We start from the raw sequence: 24,960 nt of genomic DNA, 5'->3' as shown, positions 1-24,960 counted from the left end.
CTGGGTTCGGAATAGAGCTGAATGAGACCCTTGGCCACGCCTAAATGCTCAGTTCCTACAGGATGCCTGAAATGATTTAGTGATGGAGGACGCAAATGCCTGTTTCTTCCATCACTATAAACACTTGAAACCTCACCGTCGAGGCTGAGCAAATGCTCAAGAGCAAATCTTTTCACAAAAGCCTTGATGTGAAGCAAAGAGCTTGATAGTGAAGTAGGCAGTCAAATCTGTGCTCTTCCTGACTGACACCCAGAATAGTAACAAAAATACTCACTTTCACTACAGCGGTGCTTCTTTTAAGGGGAAACACTTTTCACTATCATTCTGTAGTTGTACAACCTTATAAAATGATTAGTATAATCATATTGTTCAAGTTCTGACATTTATATTAATGATACATTTATAAATAGTCTGCAAAGGGTTAGTGAGCAATTAATAGATGCTAAAGCCAGGACTACAGAGCGGTAGAGAGAGCCCTGGGTCAATGAGTAATGTCCTAGTCAAGCCATTGAAATTGGTTGTCATTGCATGAGCTTCAGCATTTGCTCAAAAAGATCTTTCAACACAGACACACACACAGAGACACACACACATACGTGTCAGCTGGCTGTGAGATAAATCAGCACTCTTCGAGAAGCTAGCATGAAAAAAAACCCATTGCAAACCCTACTTTTCCAAGACCTCTCAACTCACCAGAGAACAGACCTACTCTGCATCCTGCATACTTGGATGACTGTGCGAAGGACAAGTGTTCCACATTTCTCTGCGTGGATTCACACAAGCGCACCAGCTGCTCTAGCTATAGGGCACGGACCCCCTGCAAATTCAGCAGCTCTGCAGAGGCAGATTACAGAGCCCTCATGAGCACACAACGTCCATGCTTTCCCCCCACCATTTTTTTCAATACTTAACAGTATCTCTCTCTCACTGTGATTTCTATACCTAACTCCTCAGAGCATAAGGTGCAGAGTATTCAGCAATGAAAATAGAAGAAATACATGCTTGCAAACTGCCATCTGGTCAGGTTATGGAGGGCTACATATTTCAGCCCTGACTGCAAACACAAGTACAGAGAAACCCTTTCAAAAGATTCTGTGTTGTGGAATAATTTCTTGGTTAAGAGAAGATAATGAGATTTCCTTCTCATAATGCACTGCAGAGATCCAGGACAACAAGAAGCCTGGTGGAACGGCCAGCTTTGATGATCGGTCTTTGCTGGCCAACTTGAAGGTCTATCTCCAAAGTAGAGGAAAGCTGTGGAAGAACATTCTGTAGTGTTCCTGATTTCCAAAAACGCTCTGCTGCAGAGGTGTCAATACAAGGTCACAATTTGGTTGGGAATTGGCTGCTCCGAACTATTTGAGAATCCAAGGCCACAAATTCAACTGTGCTACAGTATGGATATGTGGGGTGAGAAGAGAGTAGATACAGGAGGGCAAGTCAAACAGAGTAAGTCTCTAACCTGAATTTTTCTGCAAGTTCCCTGTCGATCAGACAAAGAGGAGCAGGTGGTCTGCCCAGGAGGCAAAGATGAAGATGCCTTAACATTTAGTTCTGAACAGCACATGAAAAATGTCATAAGATCCTAGGAATGACACTCCTTTTTTCCTTTGCACTGTATGTGCCACCCTCTGGCACTCACTGGTGCCTCCCTTCACCGGGCCACATCACGTTGAGCCAGCTTTGCAACTCACACTTTTGTGTGCGAGACATAAGAACAAAATATCAACACGTGAAAAAAAATCCATGGTGCATCTTTTCACCAGATGGACAGAAGCTTCTCGTGGATAGCACCCACTTTCCTGCTGGAAGAAATCTTTTATATACCCAAGCCTATAAGAGAAAGAGTCCATCCTGGGCTTTTGCTGGGAGATGCAATGCTCAAAGCACACTGTAACTAGAACTCCAGAAGGGAATAACCATCACAAGAGAACTAAGAAAAGATCTTTTATAACTATCAGACATAACTTGGAAATGATAGATGCTGGCATACCCAGGGACAAAGCATTTTGACAGGCAAGTAGCACATCCAAGTACTTATGGACATCTATAGTTAACTCCTTGAAGTCATTAAAAAGCAAAAAAGATGACAGTTTCTGATAAAAGAAAAAAAAAAGCGGAATGATTTGTTTACTGAGTGCTTGACCCAGGTGGACAGGTACACAGAGTTAACTGCCTCTGTTTCATAACAGACAAGGAAATACATATTTTTTACTAAAGCAGAGCTCTGAAACTGAAGTTAATGCTAACTTCGAAGTGCAATTCTGCTTGAAGGAGTGGCTGTAAAAATGGCATTCTCCTACTCGAAAGATCTATTTCTTGTATGTTTTCTGGGTCACATCTGCTTATTTGAAACAAGATTTTTTAGGATCTTTAATCCTGTTAGCCTGCAGACCAAAGACAGCAAATGGAAAGTGAGAGAGGCTCCTGAATGCCAGCCACTTAACCCCACTCAAAACAGAGGGGATGATCAGGTGTCAAGAAAAAGCCCGAGATTTGGCAGGCAGAATCCTTACGGATGCTGAGGATGCACAAGAAAGAAAGGAAAAAACCTGGGTACTCAGACTCCAGGTTGCATATGGGAGGCTGGCTGCTGAACAAAATCTCTTTTCCTTGTAAACGGAACATATTTGGTGTGAAAAGCCCTGAAAGACCACACGTTCTTTTATACAGCAACCTCTGAGAGCGCGGTGCCATTTCACTTTCCTTAGAGAATGACAAAAAAAGCAAGGAAAAGAGTCTCTCCAGAGGTCACCTGGTCCCAGTTCCTGGTCTGAGGCACTGCCAGACTCATGTCACTTGCAAAGGGTCCATCTTTCTCTTTTAGTATCTTTATTAGAAGGAAAAGTTAGCTATTTCCCTTTGTAGGATCTGACTTGGCTTTATAGAGCAAGCATGACAGGGTTCAGCAATGCTTCAAAACCTGTGAAATAACAACAGTAATCCAAAGCACATGTCACATTTTTATCATTCACCAGCTCTTGAGTTCAATTTGGGTTTTTCTCAGGCTCCCAGTTTCTTGCTGGTAAACTCCTAGCTTTCCAAATGTAAGAAATCATTATGCTTGAGTCATCTTGCCCATGTTTCACTTTGGTTTCTGCATGTCTATTCCTACAGGCAGAGGAGCTGGGACTGGCAGAGCTGCCCTGGACATGGGGACACGTGCAGCCACCAGCCATGGGGCTGATGCCAGAGGCACACACTGCAGTATTCCCCCCACAGGGTGGGTGGAAAAAATGAGTGTTGAGAATAAATACAGCAATGACTCACAGGGGTTATAGGGCTGGAACTGAACACAGTGAAGCGAGATTTTTTTGTTCTGAAAAGGAGCTACGTGAGTTCAAAAGCAGCATTGGAAAAGGCCTTTTAGAATGGGTTCCAAAAAGCCATGGCAGTTAAGGTTTTCCCATTTTCATGCTTCCCTGTTCAAAGGCACACGGTTCAAACTGAGGCAGCGATGCATTTCAAAAAGCCAATACCATTTCCCTCATTAACCTGAAAATCCTGAAGAGATCAGGCCTCCTATTTATAGCATTAAACTAGAACTTTTAAAGCATTTTCTGCATGTCCAGTCTAACGTTTGCTAATTCACCTCTATATGAATCTCCATCCATTTGCACCCAAATTCCGATTGTATCAAAGGAGGTTTCCTTACTTTACTGGCTCCCATGACTCCCGCTCAAAGCCCCTGTGAATTGACTGTGCAATTGAGGACTCCATCAGATCGACATATCTAACAACAAGTGGAGCAAACAGGTCTTGGAGATGTTTGTGGAATTTTCCATTGCACAAATTATCTAGAATAGATAAATAAAAGTATAGTAAGACACTACTGTTACTGCAACCTCTGTAACAAACCACAGCGTGGCACTTCATCAAACAATGAATTTGTCAGTGAACAGGAAAACTTCAAGAACATAACAGGAGCCAGAGTTCATGACACAGACAGCAGGAATGACTTCTTACTCCAAACAAATAAACAGACAATGAACCTTCTTTTCCATTAATGTAAAACTTACAAATACATTATCACTTCCTGTGAATAAAACCAGTGTAAGAAACACAGCATGGCAAACATTATGGCTTTAGCAGGTGGGAAAATAATTTCTTCTTTGGTTGCTCAGTACCATGATGCTGGAGCTTGCTTTCTAAGGATGAGTCCCTGGCTTTTTTCACATAGTCTTAGAAAGCTAGCTGAGGTCCTGGTCTAGGACCTAGCTAAGGCAATGCCAATATTGCCACCAGCTCCCCAGGGAGCGTTGGACTATCCAGGAAAGCACCAAATTCAAAACACGGGTTTTGAAAGCATGGGCCCAAGTGCTTTGGAGAATTGTCTTATTTCACAAAGCACTATTCTTCTGAACTACTTCTTCCGTTTACTTTAGTATTTTCCTTCCTTCAATAAAATCTTAAAGCAAGGACTGGCTTACTGCATGCTAAATAAATGCAGTACACACGTTTAAAACAATACACACATTTAATGACAGATATAGAGTACCTAATTCCCTGCTTATCAGGCAGCCATTACCAAGAGACTTGAGAAGATGAAGCAAAATAAAATTCAACTTCCCACCTTTGACTGCAGTGATTTAAGGGCTGTGCTTTGTTCTAGTGGCAATGCAATAAAAGCTGGTGCTAAAGGAGTTTGTAAATCTGTAAATCTCCACCCATCTCAGTTCTCAGTGCAGCAAGGAGAGGCTGAAAGCATGATCAGTAACCTGAGCAGCCCACTGGAAAGGGAATGATCAGAATGCAGAATACATACAGTCACTACGGAGGGAATCGTTAATGAGCTGAAAGAGCGGGAAGCTGTCCCAGGTGTCTGGGGGCTGCACCTCTAGCGCTGCGTCCATATCCACCGCAAACAGCGACAGGAACGTCTCCGCGTGCTCTACCATCAGGTCTGACCACCAAGCAAAGGCCTTCAGAGTTGGCAGAAAAAGATAATAAAGATGTGTATTAGTTCTAATAAAGCGCAGAGAAAGATGTTAGACCACATATTTAAAAAAAAAAAAAAAAAGCATCTCATGGAAACTATCTTTATTGTAAAGAGAACAGTGCTTTGAGTGCTAGCCTGCATGGGCAGTGCTAATCACAGAATTAGGCACTGCTGTTCTAACACAAAGCTTTCTTGTAGAGGGTCTCTTCAGAGCTCCACTGTAAAGGCATGCAGCTGTAACATAGCAGAGAAGGTTTCATCTGTTCAATTTACAATAAATGACTTCATTAATGATGCAAATTATCAGGAAAAAAAATCAACTAATTCTTATTTCTAAAGTACAGAAATTTGGGAGTTTCTTCACTGTGCTTGTGGGTTTTCTGACATGTTTTTCAACAGCTTAAATTCTACTTGGATTCGGTACTTGAAAAACTAGAAGCCTGAGACATTAAACTCTGCCCTAAATCATTCACACCCTGTTTTCAAGATATTTCAAACATTACCAGTAAAAGTTATTACAGCACTGTTCATTTTACATCATTATCTAACACTACCACCTTCATGATGCTGCTGATTAGGAACCCATTACAAAGCTCTACTATCAACATGCCAAGGTAAAAAAAAAAAAATCTATGGCAAGCCTATATTTTCACAGAGGCAGGAAAAACATATGTCTAAAGTTGAAAACCAAAAAATATCAGTGAGGTAACTCATTCTCATGCACATGGGTCCTTAAAATTCGCTGTGCGGGCTCTCTGAGGTGGCATTCACATCATACATGGCTCAGATGTGAATGCTGCAAATGCATGCATGCGTGTTCAGTAGTCACTTCTGGCTGGGAACATGCAATATGAGAAGAGCTGTCCACAGGACCATGTGCTGTCATTTGGAAGTGATAGGAAATTACTCAGTGACTTAAAGGAACTCAGGAACAGCTTTGCGGCACTTGGCAAGAAAAAGAAACCTCTAGCTTAGGCACAAGAGTGGAGGTGAAACGGAGGGCATTGGGAATGGAGGAATCAGTTTGAAGAGGAATTGCCAGTCAGGGAGGGGCATTTTTTGCATGTTTTTGCAGACATGAATAAGCAGAATGGGCTTTCACTCAGGGTTCAGTTCTGATGCACTGATGTGCACAGCACAATTCCAGCTACTGGTTCACCTGGTCATGGAGAGGGAACAGCACCTCCAAAACAGGTTACTGCCATAGTTTTTCCTGTTTTGGCTCAGCTTCTCAGCTGCCAGTGATAGTGGCAGGGGGTCTTTGGAACTATTTCCACTCCTTCAATCCTTTAAAATATAAAGCAGACTGACACTGCCCTGCTATTATTCCATGAGTTGATACAAAATGGATGTGAAGGCATGGATAGATTGGGCACTGCACTCGGCATTTTCATCCCAGAGCACATCCAAGATGCAAAACAAATAACAAAAATAACCACATGACCCCCAAACTAATCTTAGGATTGGGCTGCCCTGTAATGGGGGTGAAGATGAAGGCACAGCTTCAGTGTCTGCCCATGCCTGAAGCAGCAACACCAGGAGGTGAGCGTCCCAGTGGTCATGGCATGGGGACAAGGTGGCTACAGCAGAGTCCTTTGTCTGCAGGCTGTCCTCAGCTTCAGGCCCATGGAGGAAGCTGGCCAGCTCTGCTGCAGCATCTCCTGCTTGGGGATGCTCAGGGTACAGTGGTAGTGGTGACAGTGGCCCTGGGTGTCTGTAGAGCTCTTACTCGGGGAAAGTCAAACCAAGGTGAGGGAGCCTGTGTGGGGCTGAGGTGTGGGGCAGAGCCCTTCAGCACTTCTCCACATTTGGTGCTGGTTTCCAGCCAGGTACAGGGCTGGATGGCAGTGAGTGCCATGCTGGGAGGCATCAAACCTCTGAGAGACCACGGAAGAACCAAAACCGTCAAGAGTCAGGTGTGCTCCTGATGCCTGTTCCAACCTCTTCACAGAGGTGGGTGGGAAAGGAGCTCTGCTGAGCAGTGGGGCTGTGCAGGGTCCTCTTATCTCAGCAAGGCCAGGCTGTGGTTTTCAGGGCGGCTGTGGGAGCTGTCCTTGCTCTGATGTGGTTTCTCTGGCTCTGCCTGCCCAGAGCCTGCCATGCTGGCACCCACCCAACACTGCCCTGGGTCTGTGGGCATGGAGTGACCCCTACGATGGCAACCGGCATTTGGGGGGAAGGGAAAAGAGGAGAGGCCAAAGAACATTTTCTGTAGCAAATCCCAATATAAACACTTCAAAGTCCTGCAATAAGAACCTGCTTTCGTGAAAAAGGAAAAAAAGAGCTATTTTAAAAAAAGAAAAGCATATGATCATTGGTGGAAAAAAAATTATGCCCAAATCAGTAACAGTTTTCCTTTTGCTTGAAAAGTCAAATTTTAACTCTGTAATTCTCAAACTTCTGTCAGGATCCTCAACCTCCTCCCTAATTTCTGTAAGTAGGATTGGTAACACCATACTTAGAAAACCTTTTTCAAGATGGTAAAATTTCATTTATTTACCATCTACTTACCTGCTTTGCTTAAATAATAATGTAAAGGGGGGAAAAGTGTGCTTTCTAGCCAAACACACCTATTATTGTATATTTTACACATGGATACACATGTATATATGTATGACCTCAAGGAGTTAAGATACATATATACATATACACATATGTATACATAGAGAGAGAAAACACAAATTTAAAAACAGGTGAATGACATTGCCCCTGGCATTTGTCATCAGTCATCCAGAGGAAGGGAAAGGGAGCAAGGAGACATCTGATGGGAGAGATGATAGAATGCCAGAGACCTCCTGCTCCCAGATTACAGACATAGGCACACAGATTCTGCTATTTCTGCCTGTGCTGCGTTGCTTCCTTCTCATGGGTAAGACAAACCTGACTGACTAGACACGATACTCCTCTTGTAATGGTTTTTGAACATGCTCTGAGTATTATTTTCTACATTTTCATTAGGGAGTCTGCCTGGATGTCCACATGGGGAAAAAAGGGGCATATGTTAATTGCAAAAACTATTGCTTTTCAGTAAAGTAAGGCATTTCTTCAGTAAGCAGTGCAATTTTCTACTGAATAACCGAAGTAGACCAAAGAGTCACACCTCACAGGTCAAGCCTTCTCCAGGTGAGTGACAACATATAAAAAAAAGTCACCTGGAATTATACACGGGGAAAAATAAAGTGTAATACCTCAGCAACGCTCATTGCACAGTGACAGTATAATGTAGCTACAACACATAATAAAAATCAGTGATAAACCACCCAGCCTCTTCTCTCCCTTCCCTGGGTGCAATTCAAAGTGTGCAGAGAGCTGGCCAGTTGCCTGTGCACTGCTGAAATGCCACAGCCACCCTCAGGACAGGGATTCAAAATGCACTGACAGTGTGCTGGGCTTCTGGAGAGAGATGGATTTCATCCTTCCAAGTCCCCATTCAGAACAAGGGATGGGGATGCCTCCTATCTGTCTTGGCATTAACCTTCTGTCCCTAATCAAAACCTTGTGACACAAAAGATGCTGGAGAACAGTTCTGAGCCTTCCTCATCATGTGAGGATCTTGGCAGCATGGCTGGCTGAGTGTGACTGGTCCTGCAACTGCTTCCTCTTTTCAAAATAAGCTGTGTTTTAAAAAACAGCTCCTTCCCAGCTGGTTGTACATCCAGCCTGTGCTGGTGAGGAGTGGAATAAAACAGTTTTTGCACAAGCACAGTGCTCTCAAGCACCCCTTGCTTTAGTAAAAAGGAGGTTTATTTCACTCTTCACCCCATATATTCTCTCTCTACATATAAATACTGTATATCCAGTACAAGGCACATACAGACAAAACCAGAGGAAGACCACTACCATTCTAGGCACTCGTGTAGTACTTAGTCCATCTCCACCACAGTGTACTAGAGGTGGGGTGAATGCAAACAACAGGTAACAACAGGCTGAGGAGCGAGTCCAGGCAGGTAGGGTTGTGTTGGGATGTAACTGCAGCGCTCGTAAAATATACCCATTGCTGCATGCATGGACTGGACTGCTATGCCACATTTACCCTCCTGTGTCAGGCCACCAGCTCTGCAAGCAGCCGACCCAAAGTTGCTGTTACATTCCTCGGTCAAAGTTACGGAAGCGAGGGCAACCAGGGTAAAATCCCAGTAGGAAACATGGCACTGAGAGGGCATGCACGGAATATGACAGGAGTGACTCGTTTCATTCGGTTTAGTCACATACCTCTTTCCCCTGCCAGGATCATCCAAGATTGAATGAACAGTAGAAAAACAGGGAGGAAATTTAAATATGTAATCAGGCGTTAGTTGGGTTTTGTGGATTGCTGTGTATTATCAATAAGTAAAATTATACTGCATATTTAATACACACTGGAATGATTTTTAGGTGATTGTGAAATTATTTATCAAATGCTCTTAATGAAAAATACTGTGAGTATATCTATATCTATATATATATCAATGGGAAGGAAAAGAGAAAATAGTGAAAGAGTGCAACAATACCTACAGTCATAAACAATAACTGTTCACTCCAAATTTTAAAATTATTAACTTTCCAATATGCATTCAAGAGCACCAGATTTACAGAGAACTCAAGGCTCAATCCTGCAAATACTTACATGGGTATGCAACATCACCTGCTCAGGGAGATATGTCCTGACGTGCTGAGAGCAGGACTACAGCCAGCCATGCCAGCTGCCTGTAGGACCAAGTGTTTCCAGGATCAAGCCTCACGATTTTCTGGTGTATATCTGACTATGACATGGTTTCAGTGGTTTTAATACACAAATCTTTCTGTTAAGGTTCTTCAAAGAGTTAGGAGTGGTTGTATTAGGCTTTAGATAACCCAGACAATGAGTAACAGAGCACAGTTCATCCTAACCTCTGTGACTAGTCATTGAGGTATTACCAATAAACCAAGGCAGAAGAGGCCAACAGGAAACCAGGTGAGTTAATCATGTACTGGAGAGGCCCAGGGGGACCCCTGGAAACAACCTGAATTCTCAGAAAGGGGCAGACAGGAGAATGGTTCTGTTTTGTTGCAGTTTTCCTTGCTCCCCCCGGACAGCAGGAGCAGCAGCTGCGGCAGGGACCCTGCTCATGCTGGCTGGAGGCACACAGCACAGCTCAGGATTTGGAAATACAACCTTTCTGGAAAGTGGATGGGCTTGCTCTTGGAGGTAATTGGTGGTGAATATTTTGGCCAGACTGGCCCTGTCAGAAAGGCTGCAGACTGACATCAAGGAGAGCACAACTCAGTAAATTCATCCTTTAGCCCTCCCTCCCCTCTGAAAACACATTCCTCCTGAAGTGCACCTTGCCTCCATCGTACTCCAGTGTACTTCCAGCTTTTAAAAAAGATAACCAGCACCAGCTGGGCAGACATCACACAAATATACAAAGCTCCCACCGGATCCTGTGGGAGACCTGTGGGGACACGACCTCGCCGGGGACGCTGCTCACCTCTGCGTGGTGCTCTTCGTTTTGCTGTAGGACTTCAATTACCAACTCTGCCAGACGTATTGTGTCTTCTAACTTTTTAGCTGGTGTGACTAACCGGCCTACATTCTCTGTAGTACAAGAACTCAAGTTAAAAGGAAGGCAGGGTGAAAAGCTAGACGAACAGTGAGTTATTTTAGAGGTTAAAAAAAAAAAACCCATAATATTCTGCAGCTTAAAAGATCTTTTCATGCATATGTTAAATGCTTATATAATTAGTACTGAGCAAACCAGAAAGCCACATTCGTTATTATACTATGAAAATACAGTGCTCCAGCTCCAAATTTCACAATACTGTCTGAGTTGGTTTGCTTTATGGGGGCACTTTATTAGCTCAAATAAGAACATCACATTCCCTAAAGACAGCATCTGGCCACTAATGTATGAACAATATGTATCCTTCAATCTAGATGATGCTATTATAGGAATCATATCTATATCATTTAAAAATTCTTTTAAGAAGATCAATTCAAACAAATCTGTCTGCACTTGTAATAAATTGTCAGACTCGAGCAATTTAAATGTCACTTGCTTCTAAAAGCAAAACTTGCAGGTCTGATTTGCTCCAGGATTTAACTCCACAAGGGTCAGGAGTTATGCATGCTGGAGGGAGTGAAAAGTGGTAAATCCCACAGTCATGGGTAAGATTTATATGGGAAAAGAGACACAACTTTAAAACAAAAACCTCGCGAAAACAAACCAAAGAGTTTAAATCCTGGAGCTTGGTGTTTACCTATTTTGAGTCCTTTTGCAGTGTTTTCTGAAAACTCTAAAAAATAATGAAATTATACTCTTCCAGGTAATTAATATTATTAATAACATATTAAAAATATGAGGTGCTAACAATACGGAACATTTAAAGCATTTCATTAGAAATAACGTAGAGGAGAAGAAAATAGCCACAATTTCCCTGCAGGACAGATTCCACAGAGCAGACCACAGACACGTCTCTCTAGCTCACACCCAGCTCCCAGTCCTAGCTCTCCTGAGCAGCAAGGGCAAAGAGAGGCATTTCACTGCACAGCCACTCCATATCTCTGCATCCATAGGCGTTTTGGCCTCTCCATGGTATCAAAGGGCAGCTCACTGCCCTGGGGTGGGCAAACTCTCCCTGTGATGGTTGCTCGGAGCAGGAGTGGAGTGGGAGATCTGCCCCTTGGGATCCATATGCCAACAGGCCAAGTATTCACAGGGCATCTCACTCCAGCCTTCCACACACCCTGTTTTTTTCCTAGTGTTTGGTCTTGTTTACTGGTGGGGCAGAAGCTTGAGGTTGCACAAGGTAGCCTGTTCTGCTGGACTGGATAACCCAGGGAGAAACCCCTGCCTTGCTGAAGGCTCAGGGAGCTTACAGGACTTCATTCTCCCCGCCAAAGCCTTGCCAGTCCCTAGTTTTCCCTGAATGCCTGTCTACAGGTTACACCGTTCCCATGAAAAGGAAAGCCATATGTTTCAGGACAGTCCCAAATGTGGCTGGTTTTTGGAGGAGCTCAGCAAGCTGGAGTCTGGCCCTGTAGGGGCTCAGCTTGGCTGAGGGATGGTAAAGTACCATGCAAATGAACCCTATAGTTTTACTGATTTATGGCACAGATAAGGGCCTTGGGTGTTTCTTCTCCAGTTTTGCTGCTGTTTGTTGTATCATTGGAAACAAACAAACAATAAAATCAAGGTTCCCTTTAATATAATTTACTGAGCAAATACTGAAATTGGAAAGCTCCTGGTTAACTTCTCAGTCTTGGTCCTACACTATCCAGCACCTCAATGGCTACAAGAACTAGAAACCACTTCCTTTTGCAAAAGGAGCCCAAAGACAGGTCCCTCAGTAGGATCTGGTTGTTTCTGCACCTCCAAAGCCAAGGGGAAGCTTTTCCATTGATCAGTGCAGCATCAGGCCCATTCTCATTTGCAACATTGATCTGCTCTCAAATATAACTAAAAGACAAAAGTGTTAATAAGAACAACTGCTCAAAGATGCTGTCTTTAAAGAAAATATTGATGCTTATATAACTTTGGCAGCCAGCAGATGTCAATCTTAATTTTTTTCCTTCTTATTTTAAATATTTCCCTGGTTAAGTTACTATACATCAGAATATTCTGCTAAGATAGCTGGAGCACTGACAGTTACATGAAACGTATACGATATACTTATCAAACATTTCATCCAACATCATGTAAAGCTCATACATATTTATAGTTTCCATGCAAAATGTTATGCAACAACAATGTTATTTTGTGCTGACGTTGATATTTGAAAATGTTGCATATGTCAGACATTGCTAGACAAAAAAATGTGGACATTTTGAAATAAATGCTACCTCTAGATCTCTAAAGCCTACCACGTCGCGCTAGGTGCTTTGTATGTACCAAGCTGCATATGAGGACTAGCTTTCTACGGCTACACGAGCGGCTGCTAGACTAGGAAACCACTGAATAAAAGAAAGGAAGACTATTACGGTACTTGGCGGCTGTTTGGCCATGCCTTTGAGCATATGATCTATCATGTTAGTCTGCGTTTGAGGAGATGATGGTGGTGGCCCAGCCGGCGGCTTCGGCTTGGGCGGACGGGCTGGTGGTGCGTGACGGAGAGAGAGACGCCAAAAGTAAAGAGACAAATGACTTCATAAACAGTGACAAAAAAGATGGGAGTTTCAAAAGGAACATAAGCAGAAATGACCAAATAGGAATGGAATAAGCTGCTGGGTTTTTGCTTATCGGTATTTGGGGTATTACACGGTAATGACACCATTTGACAACATGTATTCTAGAAATCAGCAGATTCGAAAGTCCTACAGCACCGTGCAATCAGAAAGCTAAAAATTCAATGCAAGTATGAAACCACACTTAGTGCAGTCACACCAGGAGACTGAGATGGGTTAATTCAGTTAAAACTCTGGAATTCAGAAAAGGTGAACTAAAAAACACAACTTGAAGTCAGCTCCCCAATGCTTAGGCACGTTTAGCAATAGAATAATGAGCCATAGGAATTAATTGCTTTGCAAATATCAATTACACATTTTAGAATTAAACGTCACTGTTGGTTAAAGGGAGCTATAAAATATTCTTGTGCAATTTAAACATGTAAAAAAATCTGTCACTTAAAAATGTGTGGTTCCTGATCGTTTCCAGCTCATTTAATTATTTTCAACTTGGAATTCTAGTGGCTTTTATATTCTGGGTTGAATCATATATAAAAACTTGCCAGCTCTATCAAATATGTTACTTGCTATTCCAAATGTTAGAATACTGCAATCAGGACTTGACCCATCTGTCATATAGTTTACAATATCAGCATAGGAAAAATTCAAAGAAAATAGCCTTTCCTTTTACATACACCCAGAGAATAAATTATATGCTGTGAATATATTAACACAATAGTTTCTATTCCTTTTAATAACAGTTTTTAGCAGCATTGTGACTATTTTTAATCATGCCATTTGCAAGGAATCTGGCATATTTATCTGGACATTCTATTGCCAAAAGTCCTTGCCATTTTGCTTGCATTTTCCAGTGGGGGAAAAAAAATCAGTTGGCTTGTGTAAAGGAGATTTCTGATTGCTTTTATTTCTCACAGAACTACAACACTTAGCGAAGTATAATAAAGAATATTCGAGTAAACCATTAAGGAGTGTGAGTTAGATTGGTGCCCCTCTCCATACACAGGGATAGATACACATACATACATACATACATACATACATACATACATACATAAAACCACACACAATGCACACACACACTCACACACACACATTTTTAGTCTTTTAGGCCGTGTAATGATTAATTCAGACTCTCAGATTCAAGCTACTGTCTTTCTTTCTTTCTTTCTTTTCCTTGTTTTCTTACAACAGGAAAAGCAAATCTATTCTTCCATCTCTGGAGTAATCCTGATCTTTGATCAACATTTACCAAGGGTGACTTTATCCCCAGAAACAAACCTCTCAGCCCCTCAAGTGACAAAAATAACTGCGTTTTTGGGCATTGGCCTAATGACTTTCACTCTGCTTTAAAACATAAGCAAGAATTCAATTTGGCTACTCACTGACTGCCCCTGAGCTTGACATGAAAATGTAGGAAGAGTATTTTACTGCCCACTGCTATGGAGAGCAGCTTGTGCCAAGGTCCCTGGATGGGAAGGGATGGTGGGGAGAGGGAATTGCACATCTTCTCCCACCCATGTCTAACAACCACAGGGTGGGAACCAGGGGAGTCTGTTGGGTGGCAAAGTTGGGGGTGTCAAAGAGAGAGAGCTCTTCCTAAGAGTGCCAAAGCCAAGGTGAAAGGAATCTGAGTTTCACCCCATTGCACACGTCAGCACTGCAGCCCTCAAGCATCCTTAAATGTGGAGTCCAGCCCCTGCATCCCTAACAGCTACCCATCCAAAAATAGCTCCTAGGCTTCACAGACATCCAGACTCCAGAGTGTTGAACGGGCCTGATTAGCACAAGTGTTTTCTGTCCTAGGGAAAAGTCATTAATAGAGAAAGAGGAGGAGGAAAAGGCAAGAGATGCAGCAGCATCTTCACGAGTTGCTGGTGCAGCGCGTACAGAACAGCTTGGAGGAGGCTCCCGCTGTGCAGTTGTCAGCACAGTGCCCCAGGGTGGCTCTCACTTCTCTGGGGGGCCTGTGAGAGACCCCTCCAGCACCTTACCCTGCTCCTGGCATCCCCCCACTCTTGGAAACAAGCTCCCACAAGGCACTGGAGCAGGCTAAGCAACAAACTCTTGATATAATTCTGATCTGGCCCAATCTGCACAAATATTCAGCTCTTTTCACACATTTTAGTTTTTCAGACCCAAATTCAAGGCTCTTGCATGACGGCTGCAGAACCACCTGGAGGTGAAGGAGGGGAAGAGTTCTCTCTGTTCCTGTGGGCACTGAACACCCATGTGCCCCAACTCATGCTTTTCTTTGTCTCTTTACCGCATGAAAATTTAAAAGATTAGGGTCTGGCTAAGGAAAAAGAATAATTTCCTCTGTAAATTTAAATAGAAATGGGGTTGTGAGAGCCATGCACTATGAAGCACTAGAGCTCACACACCTCTCTAGGTCCAGGTCTCAGAGGTGACATGTGAGATCCCTTTCAGGGGTGGCTCAGCTCCCACTCAGAGCAAGGGAGATGTGTGAGGCTGGATGGATTTTAATGCACTTGCTCCTGATCAGCTGCAGCGTGTGGCAGGTTTTGTTTCACTTTGGCTTTTCTTTTTTCCCATCCTTTTCCTCTCTGATCCCTCACTACAGCCAGTTTAGTATCAGAAATGCTCTAGTACTTGCTGCTCATGTGTGTCAGAGGAGTAAGATTTAAACACCTTCCTCACTGAAATCAGGAGCAAATTCTTACTGCCTGACAAAGTGCTTTCCTGGACAAACTCTTCTAAAGGTTTTTATGCTTCTGCATTATACCGGCACATAAATACTTGCAGAAGCTCAATTACTTGAAAAATTCGGGGTTTGTGCTTGCAATGATTTTCAGCCTGCAATAACAGGTATATTGATAAATCTGTGCTTCATTGGGTATAGATATTGCACACAATTCATTGTGTGTGGCTCTTTACAGACTGGAAAATTTTCCAACTATGTATTTCTACCTCAGCACTGTGATTTCTGCTACTAAATCATCGGCAACAATAAGAATTACACTTGCAGCAGGAGAAGAATATTATTGATTTTTCATATTTTTTAGAAGCATAGTCACTGATTCAATGATTTCCTCATAATTATTAAAAATATATGACCCTTGCCAGAGGCTTTAGCATCCAAGTATTATGTGTGCATTCATTTGTAAGCCAATAATCAAAATGATACAAAAAGCTGCTGTTTTCAAGAAAACTATAAAGCACAATGGACTTAACCCAAGGACAAGGCAGGGAAGCCTTTTATTATACTCATGAAATTAATTTGCATGTGTCTGAAAGGGATTTCAGTAATGGTATTTTTTCTCTCAAAATAAGATGTTTGATTTTAAAGGAAAGAAAAAATCATATAAATTTTTTGTTAATTCAGTAAGAGATGCCAATTCACCTCAAAACCTCAACATACTGAAGAGAGAACTGCTCTCCTAATTTTGTAATGATTATTGAGCCTAGGGAAGAATTTGTGCCTATCTGAATTGTGTCTCATGCCCCAGGCAGCAAGTCGCTCCCACAGTTTGTGGGAGACCCATAGAAAGAAAATATCAGAATGCAGATCTCTGAATTTCTGAAGCTCTTGCAATAACTTTGTACTGCTTTAGACACTGCCTTTGAAAAGTCAAGAGGAAATCTTGAAAGCCGCGTAACGATTCTTTGTCAAACACAGCCCAGTGCCACTTCAAGGAATGAAACAAATAAAGCAGCATTTCAGCACACATGGATACAGGTTATAGTCGTGCCTGAGTGAAAGTATAGGGTTTATTAATGACTTCAGCCTCCACTCCTGCACACAAAGATTGATATTTTCATATATTTGACATTTTTATTTACTCAAACGATGTAATTTTATTTTCTTTTTAAGCTTTGTGATTGATCACAAATTCTGGAGCGATTGGCTAGCAGGGGCTGGGCTGACAGATCACACAGGACCTGGTCAATTGACAGGCAGCCCAGCTCCTCAGCTGAGCTCCAGATACGTGCACAGAGCTTCCCAGGCTGACATCCAGAAATAGGGAAGGCGAGTGACGTAAAGTGAGCATGGGGCTGTGACAAGGGCCAGTATGACTGCCTTGGAAAATGCCACTGCTCCTTAACAACCTGCTGTGCTGCTCTAGTCTGAGACCAAGCTCTCCTGCACCTGCTGCCTCGGTGCAGGACGCCTGCCACGCCTGCTGGGGCCAGTGCACCACCAAGATGCTCCATGGCTGCTGCCAGCTCGGGCTGGTGCAGCCCAAGCTGCCCTGCTCAGTCTCTCTCCTCTGGGGGCACCCAGCCTGACTCAGGCACCTGGGGGATGTCTGCCTCTGTACAGGCACTGCAGCTGCCCCTCAGTGCCCTGTGGGCAGCACTGACCCCTGAACTCAGTGGGTTCCAGCTTCACAGACGCCTGGCATCACCACTGGATGTGCTTTCAAGTGAGGCTGAGCCTGCCCAGGAGCCCACCCCGGGAGGACAGAGTGTGCCACACAGTGTGTGTGCCAGGACAGTGTGTGCCAGCCCTGCAGCACGGTGAGGTGTGGTGCCCTTGGGACACTCCTTCCCAGCACAGGGGATGGAGCTGCTGCTGGACAAGCGGAAACCTGGTATTTTTGGATAGCTCAATTTGCCTTGGGGACAGAGCAATAGGACTTCAGTAGGTCCCTCTGCTCTGCAGCTATTTTCCATGAGATGTTCCACTGCTCTGCCACCCACACCCTGGCACTAAGCACCGAGGTGAGATCTGTCTCCTTCACTGCTCATCTCTGTGCACCAACTCAGCACTACCACGAGAAACCTCTCCTTACAGAGACCAAACCTAAATTGCAATATGAGAATTACTCAGCCTGAAAACTGAATTCTCCCTGCTCTCAGTCTTACACCAAACACAATCAATTGTCAAACTGACAACTCTGCCTTGGCTGGCACCACCTCTGAAGCTGCCTGTACCCAACTCCAGCAGTGCAAAGTGGCACTTGTGTTCATGTGCATAAGGGATGGGGAAGTTATTATTTTCTAAAATTATGTATTTCTGACCTACATAAACAAACACTTATTAAAAGGTTACAATTATCAATCTGAGTGTTTGTAGCTTTGTCTGATTAATAATTAATTTATTTTAAATTCTTTTAGCACAATTCCCTGTTTAATGTTCTATTTCAATATTTTAATGCAAGACAAGAGACTACACATATCTCAGGAGAAAGGAGAACTAAAGGGTAACACTTGTGTGTTTAAGAAGCTGTTTTCAGGGTATTATTTTTATTCTTGCTTCTGGCAAAATAAAAAAGTCAGGCCAAACTCCAGTCACTTTTCACTCCACTTCAGCTGAGGAACCAGTTTCAAGTGAGTCCTGCTGACCTTGCCTGAAAATTTTTTATTTAAAACCAAGGGAGATTTGTGGGCACAAAGCAGTGGAGTCACAACTCCCTGTGCCCTTCTATTTGCTCCAAGCATTGGGAAGAAACAGGTTATTTTTAAACAAGCTGGGCCATGGGAATGTCATTCTGAACTTCTAAACTGCAGGCATGTGACAGGTTGTTGCAGCAAGCACGATGCTCCATGCAGTTATTGTGCTTAATGCCCAACAGCCTGTGCTCACTCTAATTTTTACAGTTAATGGTAATAATTGGGAGTGTTCTATTTACTTTTGTTTATTTCCACCTTTCATAAATGTAAGAAAAAATCAGTCTGCATTTTCTAAATATTGCTTGTTATTTACAATTCATTTTACTATCAGGCAATAGATTATGGGCCAAATTTGAGCTGAGGAGGTCTGGGGAAACCTGAACCTGGCCCAGCCTTGTGTACTGCTCTTCTAAAGCAATTTCCCTGTGCAAATAGAGCTGAAATCAACCAGATCCATTATTTTTTTCCCACAAAACAGAACAATCTACTCACAAAAAGAAATGAACAGTTCAAGTTTCAAGGACTTTGGAACTAGGACTCTGGGATACAACAGAAACGAGAAGAGGGGCTGCAGAGCTCCACCATCCCTTTTGCAGAGATGTGCACTTGAGCTGAGCCTTTGCCTTGTTACATGTCACCACAGGTTATAAACGAGAGACAAACACGACTTCTGTCCCACCAGATTGTTTGTTACACATTAACAAATAAATAGAAATAAAGAAATAAAGAAAAACCCAGTCCTCCCATCAGGGCAGAAAGCAGAAGGTATGAAAACCAAAAATGAACGTTAGTTTACTTATAAATGTGCTTGTTAGGTGTGGAAAATTAATGGCCAAATCACCAACATTTTTTCACCCAAAATGAGCTGCAGTTCTTTTGAAAAACAAGAAACCTTCTCTTTACAAAGACTAGATTCTCCTCTACAACTGTCTCCTAAGAAGGCACTACATCTCTACAGGGTATTTTTAATCTACACTCTATTCTATGAAAGGAGGAAAAGGAGATTATATAGACAGCACAAATTAACTCCTTAAGTATCAATGCATCTCCATTTTCAGCCTGAAGGAGTACATATCTTAAGGAGCTATGAAAATAGAAAACAAAATAAATATAACTCAACAGTCCTAACAATTTATAATGCATATACAATTGTTCACCTGCGTCCTTTTGATTCTCTATATGAAAGAGAGAAAGCAACAAGGAGAGAAAAGAGAGAAACAAGAACAGATATGCAGGATTAATGAGCAAGTGGACCGCACAGCCCCCCAGTTATGCGTGATATATGACATTTGAAAAAAGAAAAGTCGCCCCGTCTCGCCCCCCGCCCCCCCGAGCGTGGGGTTACCAAAGGAAGCTCCTTTCATGGAGAGAAAACGCTGCACAAATAGAAAACCAGAGAGGGAGAGCTCTGAGGACACAGAGGGGGTCTCCGAGTGACAGCAGGGTCGGGGTGTCCCCTCCAGAGCTCGGTGCAAAGGAGTGAGTAAAAAAATCGAGGAGGAGAGCAAGTAGAGTGCATCCTTTCGCTGAGAGCTAACAGACAGGAGACATTCAGATCTGATGTACAGAGAAAGGACAGCCTTACACCATCTTATACACAGGATTGGGTAAAGATTTTGTACGCAGGCAAAGGGATGGCTTTTTCCAAGTGTCCTTTATCTGACCTCTAGCTCACTTCTCCACAATGTAGCTGCTACCTTTTGATTGTGTACCAGTGACAAGCACTTTACAAACTGGGGTTACACAGAAGCAAAGTAAAAATGCATTCAGGTCACGGACATAAAGAAGAACTGAAAAAACTTACAGACAGTCTGAGTTTGTTACAAACAGATGGGTTAATTGTCTAACCTGGTTTAGGCTGATAGAAAGTGACTGGACTTCTCACACTGGGTTTCACAGACAGAAGCAACAGACAAGCCAATGCTAAAAGACTTGAAGCAAGGAGAGTGAGTTGGTTTGGATCTGGACTTTCTTGAGGTAATGAGAACAGAGAAAGTGAGGACAGCATGGAGAGGAGGGTGGTAGGTACTCACGAATGGTTAAATCCATCACTTGAGAGGCCAAGCAGAAGACAGGATGCTCATACATTTCTCTCTTTTTCCCTATAAAAGAGGATTTGGGCATGCAAGAGGCTTAGGTCAGAGGTAAAGAGGTTACAGGCTATAGGTCAGAGGAAAACTTCATATCAGGTTAAAAGGAAAGCCACAGAGTATTTTGGGATACACACAGAATAAAAAGAAGAAAAAAAAAAAAGAAAGAAAAATAAAAAGAAGGGTTAAAATTTGAGATCTACTGGATTAACCATTCAGCATGCCCATGAGTCACAAGAGAGGCTGTGACCATGACTCTAGAGGTTTGCTCTGAACTGTTTGCAAGAATATAATGATCAAAACATCATGAATAGAGGGAAATAGATTTTCATTGGTTTAAGGCTCCAAGATACTAAGGATTTCAGCCTTCAGTATCTAAGGCTTTCACAGGTATTTCTTCATAAGCATAGCCTTAAGCACTGCTGCCACTGATTTGGTTCTGCATTTCTGACAAAAGTGCCTTACACGTGGCTATTCAAATGTCACTCAAAAGCAAGATTTCAAAGCCATGTCCAGTGAACAGGAATGTGTCTCACCAAGGTAAACTTGTCATTTGCTCTTCTAAGGAAGTATTTGAATATGCAGTGGACTATGCTCATGAGAGAAAACCTGATGCATGCAGCTGGCGGATGTTGGGTTGTTCAAATTAACAATCCCAGCATGCTTGGAAATTGGTGTTACAACCACTTTTGTAGAAATAGCATCAAAAAGTGGCTGTGGCCAATCACAGATAAAGGAGGAGAAAAGCAGAAGAGAGCAGATAGTGTGGAATGAACTATTTCCCTGAAAAGGCAGCTGGAAAAAAAATAGGTTTGTTGCTTCAAAGTATTCCCAGACCTAAAAGTCACAGTGCAAAAAGAGAGGGCAGATAATTAACACAACCAAGAAGAATTGAGGCACAAAAGGAAAAATACACACTAACTGTTCTACTTTGGAAATGAATGCATTTTTACTTACAGATCATAAAGTTTGTTTTTGCATAGATTTATCTGAAAGAAGAGAGCAAATCTTACCAACGAGTTAGTGATATTTATACAGAGAACCTAAGGGAGCCAGCCCTGGGTAGAAGCATCCATCAACAGAAAAGCTGTTTTTGATTCTCAATCCTTCTCCATCCTTGTCAAATATATTTAAACATTGCATTTTACAGAATAGACCAATTAAAGTATCCTCTGAAGTTGAGTACTTCGATAAATTGCCTGATAATACAGTGCTTATGAAACCTTCGTTCCTTCTCTATTTTTGTCACTCATTACCAAGTCAAGAGTTGATAAACATCCTTTTAGTGCCCAATTCTTAAGTGTTTCTCACTGGATGCATAACAATGAATTCATTACCACTGGTACACAATTTGCATCATTAGACAGAAAAAAAATGGAAAAAGAGAGGACATGTCATGTACAGAACCTGGACAATTTGCCATATAATAACAACCCAATTTTTCATGTAAACAAGAATGAAGAACAAATCAGAGGGAGTTTTAGTTTGGGGTTTTTTTCCTCCTCTCAATATTGTCCTATAGGCATACAACAATAATCTTGGCTGTGGGAAAGCTTCACACCACACATGACAGAAACCCAGAGTCAGAACATACCATTCATCTGGAACACACAGGTTTAAGTAATTGGGAACTTGGAAAAAGTTGGGTGGGAGTTTGAAGTCGGGAAGAGCAGCCAACAAAGTACCAACATAAACTGATAACATATAAAGAACGACTGAATCATAGACTTTCAGTAACACATATCCTCCAGCAAACTTTAAAATGTCTTTTTGATAGCTACATGTGTCTCTGGTCACTGGTTATTATTCTCCCATAACTTAAAAGGTCAAAAATATCAGTTTTGCCAGATTCAGAGTGACAAGAAAGAAATCCGATGCAAGTATGGGATCACTGATCAATGACTGCAATGCAAACTGCAAAGACAATGAAACACACCCAGAAAAAAAGACATTTTAAATTGGCTACAAATGATTAAACATAGATTAAACAGTTTTTCAGCTTTTTATTTTTCATTTGTCTCCTGAAGTGTCACAAGCAATTAGCTGCAGTATACCTTCAGCTGTAAAGATGACATCCCAAGTATTTTTCAATTTGTTTTTTAAAACCACGACGTGAGTCTGAATACTACACCACTGGCCAAACGCACTAACGATCAAAGGAAAAAAAGCTACAGCTCTTTTTAACTGTTTCCTCTCTCCTTTCCAGAAAAAGAAATGATTTGCATAGCTTCCATTCTTAACTGCTTCCGAAGCCAACACCACAAAAATGATTCTGAATCACAACAGCTTTACCGACAAGAGAGTAAATAGCAAATGAGCTTTTTTTAAAGAGCTCCCAGCCACTAAGTTGCCACCTAGAAACATAAGAAAAATTTTAATTTCAGAAAGAAAGAGCCTTACCTTCAATTTTGGCATACTCTGATAGTCGAGTATAATTGACTAGAGCTGCTTGCTCCAAGCATTTACGGATGACTGTTTTTACCTCCTCTTGAGGGACCGGAGTAACTATGTCTTTCATCAGAACCTTGACACAAGAAAATCTGATTTGTTGTGGCACACAGAACTGCTTTTCTCCAAGCCCAGCACAAACAGCCATTCCTATGCTAGTGCTGTGTGGCTCTCAGGGCATGTGTACAATCACAGGACTCACTGCAAGGTCACCTTGGCCAGCCTAAGATGTGGGACTGTATTATTCCCCTTCTGTATTTACATCCTGAAGTCTGTGATGATTTTTTAGGGTATGACATTAAAATCTGTCACAACTTGCCCAGTACCAAGCAATGTTTTGCCCTTTTCAGGCTCTACTGACTGACTTGGGTTTGGGTCTGGACTTGGCCACACTGTAGGTTAGCAGAGGTGGGAAGGATGTTGGAGTGGGGATGGGGAGGAGGATCATGGTGAGCAGGTTTTATACATCCAGAGGGAACAAGTTTGCCTCAAGATGGGAATTTCACCAGGCAGCAGCCAGGCATTGCTGCCAAAGGTCTGTGATGTGGACCTTTGCCAGGCAGACCCCTCACCCTTACCTGACAACACAGACACAGAATATTGTGCCCTTAGTGGTCAGGCTACACACCTGCCTCTCAGCTGAGGCAGGAGACACCAACCCCACCTAAGCCCCACATTTCAGTGTAAGATATCATTAATTACATGTCCTACGCAAAGCAAACAGCTCCTCGAGCTTTTTGAGATAGAAGGATATATGAGAACAGGTCATTTTAATTACTCTCTGCTGTTTCTGTGCTTACCCTTTCCAGCAGTGACAGAGTGGCTTTCAGTGCACCCTCTGGACGGCCAAATGGGAAGCAGTACCTAGAAAAAGCACATTATCTTAGCATTAGACCAAGTGCACATGAAAACCTTTCCTGAGCCATAAAGATGCTTTCCTAAGTCTGTCCAAGCAATTCTCTAGTCTCTGCCTGGAATGAGCAGCCTTTCTATTGGGTAACTTCCTGAAAGGCTTTGTGGATGTAGACTAAGGCAGCAAAAGAGAATATGGGTTAGTAATAAGCTGAGAGTTTTAGCAGTTTCTTAAATCTGGGTGTTACCTGGAGAGTTTTTAGATCTCCTTGGAGAGATAATACCATCTTCTTCTAAAAATGGGGGAAAAAAAGACCCTATGGAAGGGACATTTATTTCCAGCTAGAGACCTGGCAATGCACCAGGGTGTAGGTAATGCACATCACCCATCTGTGTGAATATGCACAGCCTGCCTGACCTGACCAGTGTGCTGGGGGCCATTCATCCCTTTTTTTGGGGGTATCTTTCCATACTGTGACATCCCTGCAGAAAGCCCTGCCTGTCAACTCTAGGGAGAAGGTAAATGGGTTATAACTGAGCAGAGAGGAACAGAGAAATAAGAGGATAAGGATAAGAGATTTTTTGTTGTTATATTTTAGACAAAATCCACAGCTTTACCATGCCTATGGGAGCAAGATGGTTTGAAATATCCTTTAAAGGATATATATTTAAAATCACACGGCAGCTATAAACATGCTTCACTGCCCTGTGTAGGTCTGTGTCACTTATGCAAAATTCCTGTGTGCATTCAAAACCTGCCTTTTGGCTTTGCTGCTTATAGGAGGGAGCTGTGAGGAAATCATTCTTCTCGCATTCAGCCTGGGCTCTGTGCCTTTACCTGAAATGTGTGATCTGATTCTCCAGCAGCACCCGGAGCCGCTCCTTGATCTCTTCGAAACGCTCTTTCTCATCCACGGTCACCGTTCCTATCCCGTCAGGCCTGCAGGAGAAATGCCACAATGACTCAGACTCCACCTCAGCACCCTGGGATCTCATCCCACAGCACGCTGTCCTTTCCAAAAGGACCCTCAGCAACTCTGAGACCCAGGGCAGAGGATGTGCCATGCCGACAGAGGGGTGGCTGCAGCAGCACCGCTGCCAAAGTATCAAAAATAAACAAATAGACAAGTATC

At 42.7% G+C, this 24,960-nt stretch overlaps 1 protein-coding gene across 15 annotated transcripts in view; it reads right to left on the bottom strand.

Moving 5' to 3' along the window:
* The window catches only part of CADPS (calcium dependent secretion activator), a 203,412-nt gene that overhangs the window by 45,826 nt on the left and 132,626 nt on the right, over nucleotides 1-24,960 (bottom strand). For 5 of the 15 annotated variants that reach the window (XM_059480072.1, XM_059480074.1, XM_059480081.1 and 2 more), the window contains exons 14-21: nucleotides 24,666-24,767; nucleotides 23,776-23,839; nucleotides 22,928-23,051; nucleotides 20,471-20,539; nucleotides 19,595-19,612; nucleotides 10,381-10,496; nucleotides 4,766-4,922; nucleotides 3,656-3,797 (exon numbers count right to left, since the gene is read on the bottom strand). In XM_059480072.1, coding sequence (XP_059336055.1) covers nucleotides 3,656-3,797; nucleotides 4,766-4,922; nucleotides 10,381-10,496; nucleotides 19,595-19,612; nucleotides 20,471-20,539; nucleotides 22,928-23,051; nucleotides 23,776-23,839; nucleotides 24,666-24,767 — 792 coding nt within the window. The remainder of the gene's footprint in view (nucleotides 1-3,655; nucleotides 3,798-4,765; nucleotides 4,923-10,380; nucleotides 10,497-19,594; nucleotides 19,613-20,470; nucleotides 20,540-22,927; nucleotides 23,052-23,775; nucleotides 23,840-24,665; nucleotides 24,768-24,960) is intronic. The other 10 variants (XM_059480073.1, XM_059480082.1, XM_059480084.1 and 7 more) reach the window with 5 other exon arrangements.

This window comes from Ammospiza nelsoni, chromosome 11 (genome assembly GCF_027579445.1).
Source record: "Ammospiza nelsoni isolate bAmmNel1 chromosome 11, bAmmNel1.pri, whole genome shotgun sequence".
Lineage (NCBI taxonomy): Eukaryota > Metazoa > Chordata > Aves > Passeriformes > Passerellidae > Ammospiza > Ammospiza nelsoni.
This window is presented reverse-complemented; position numbering and strand designations above follow the sequence as displayed.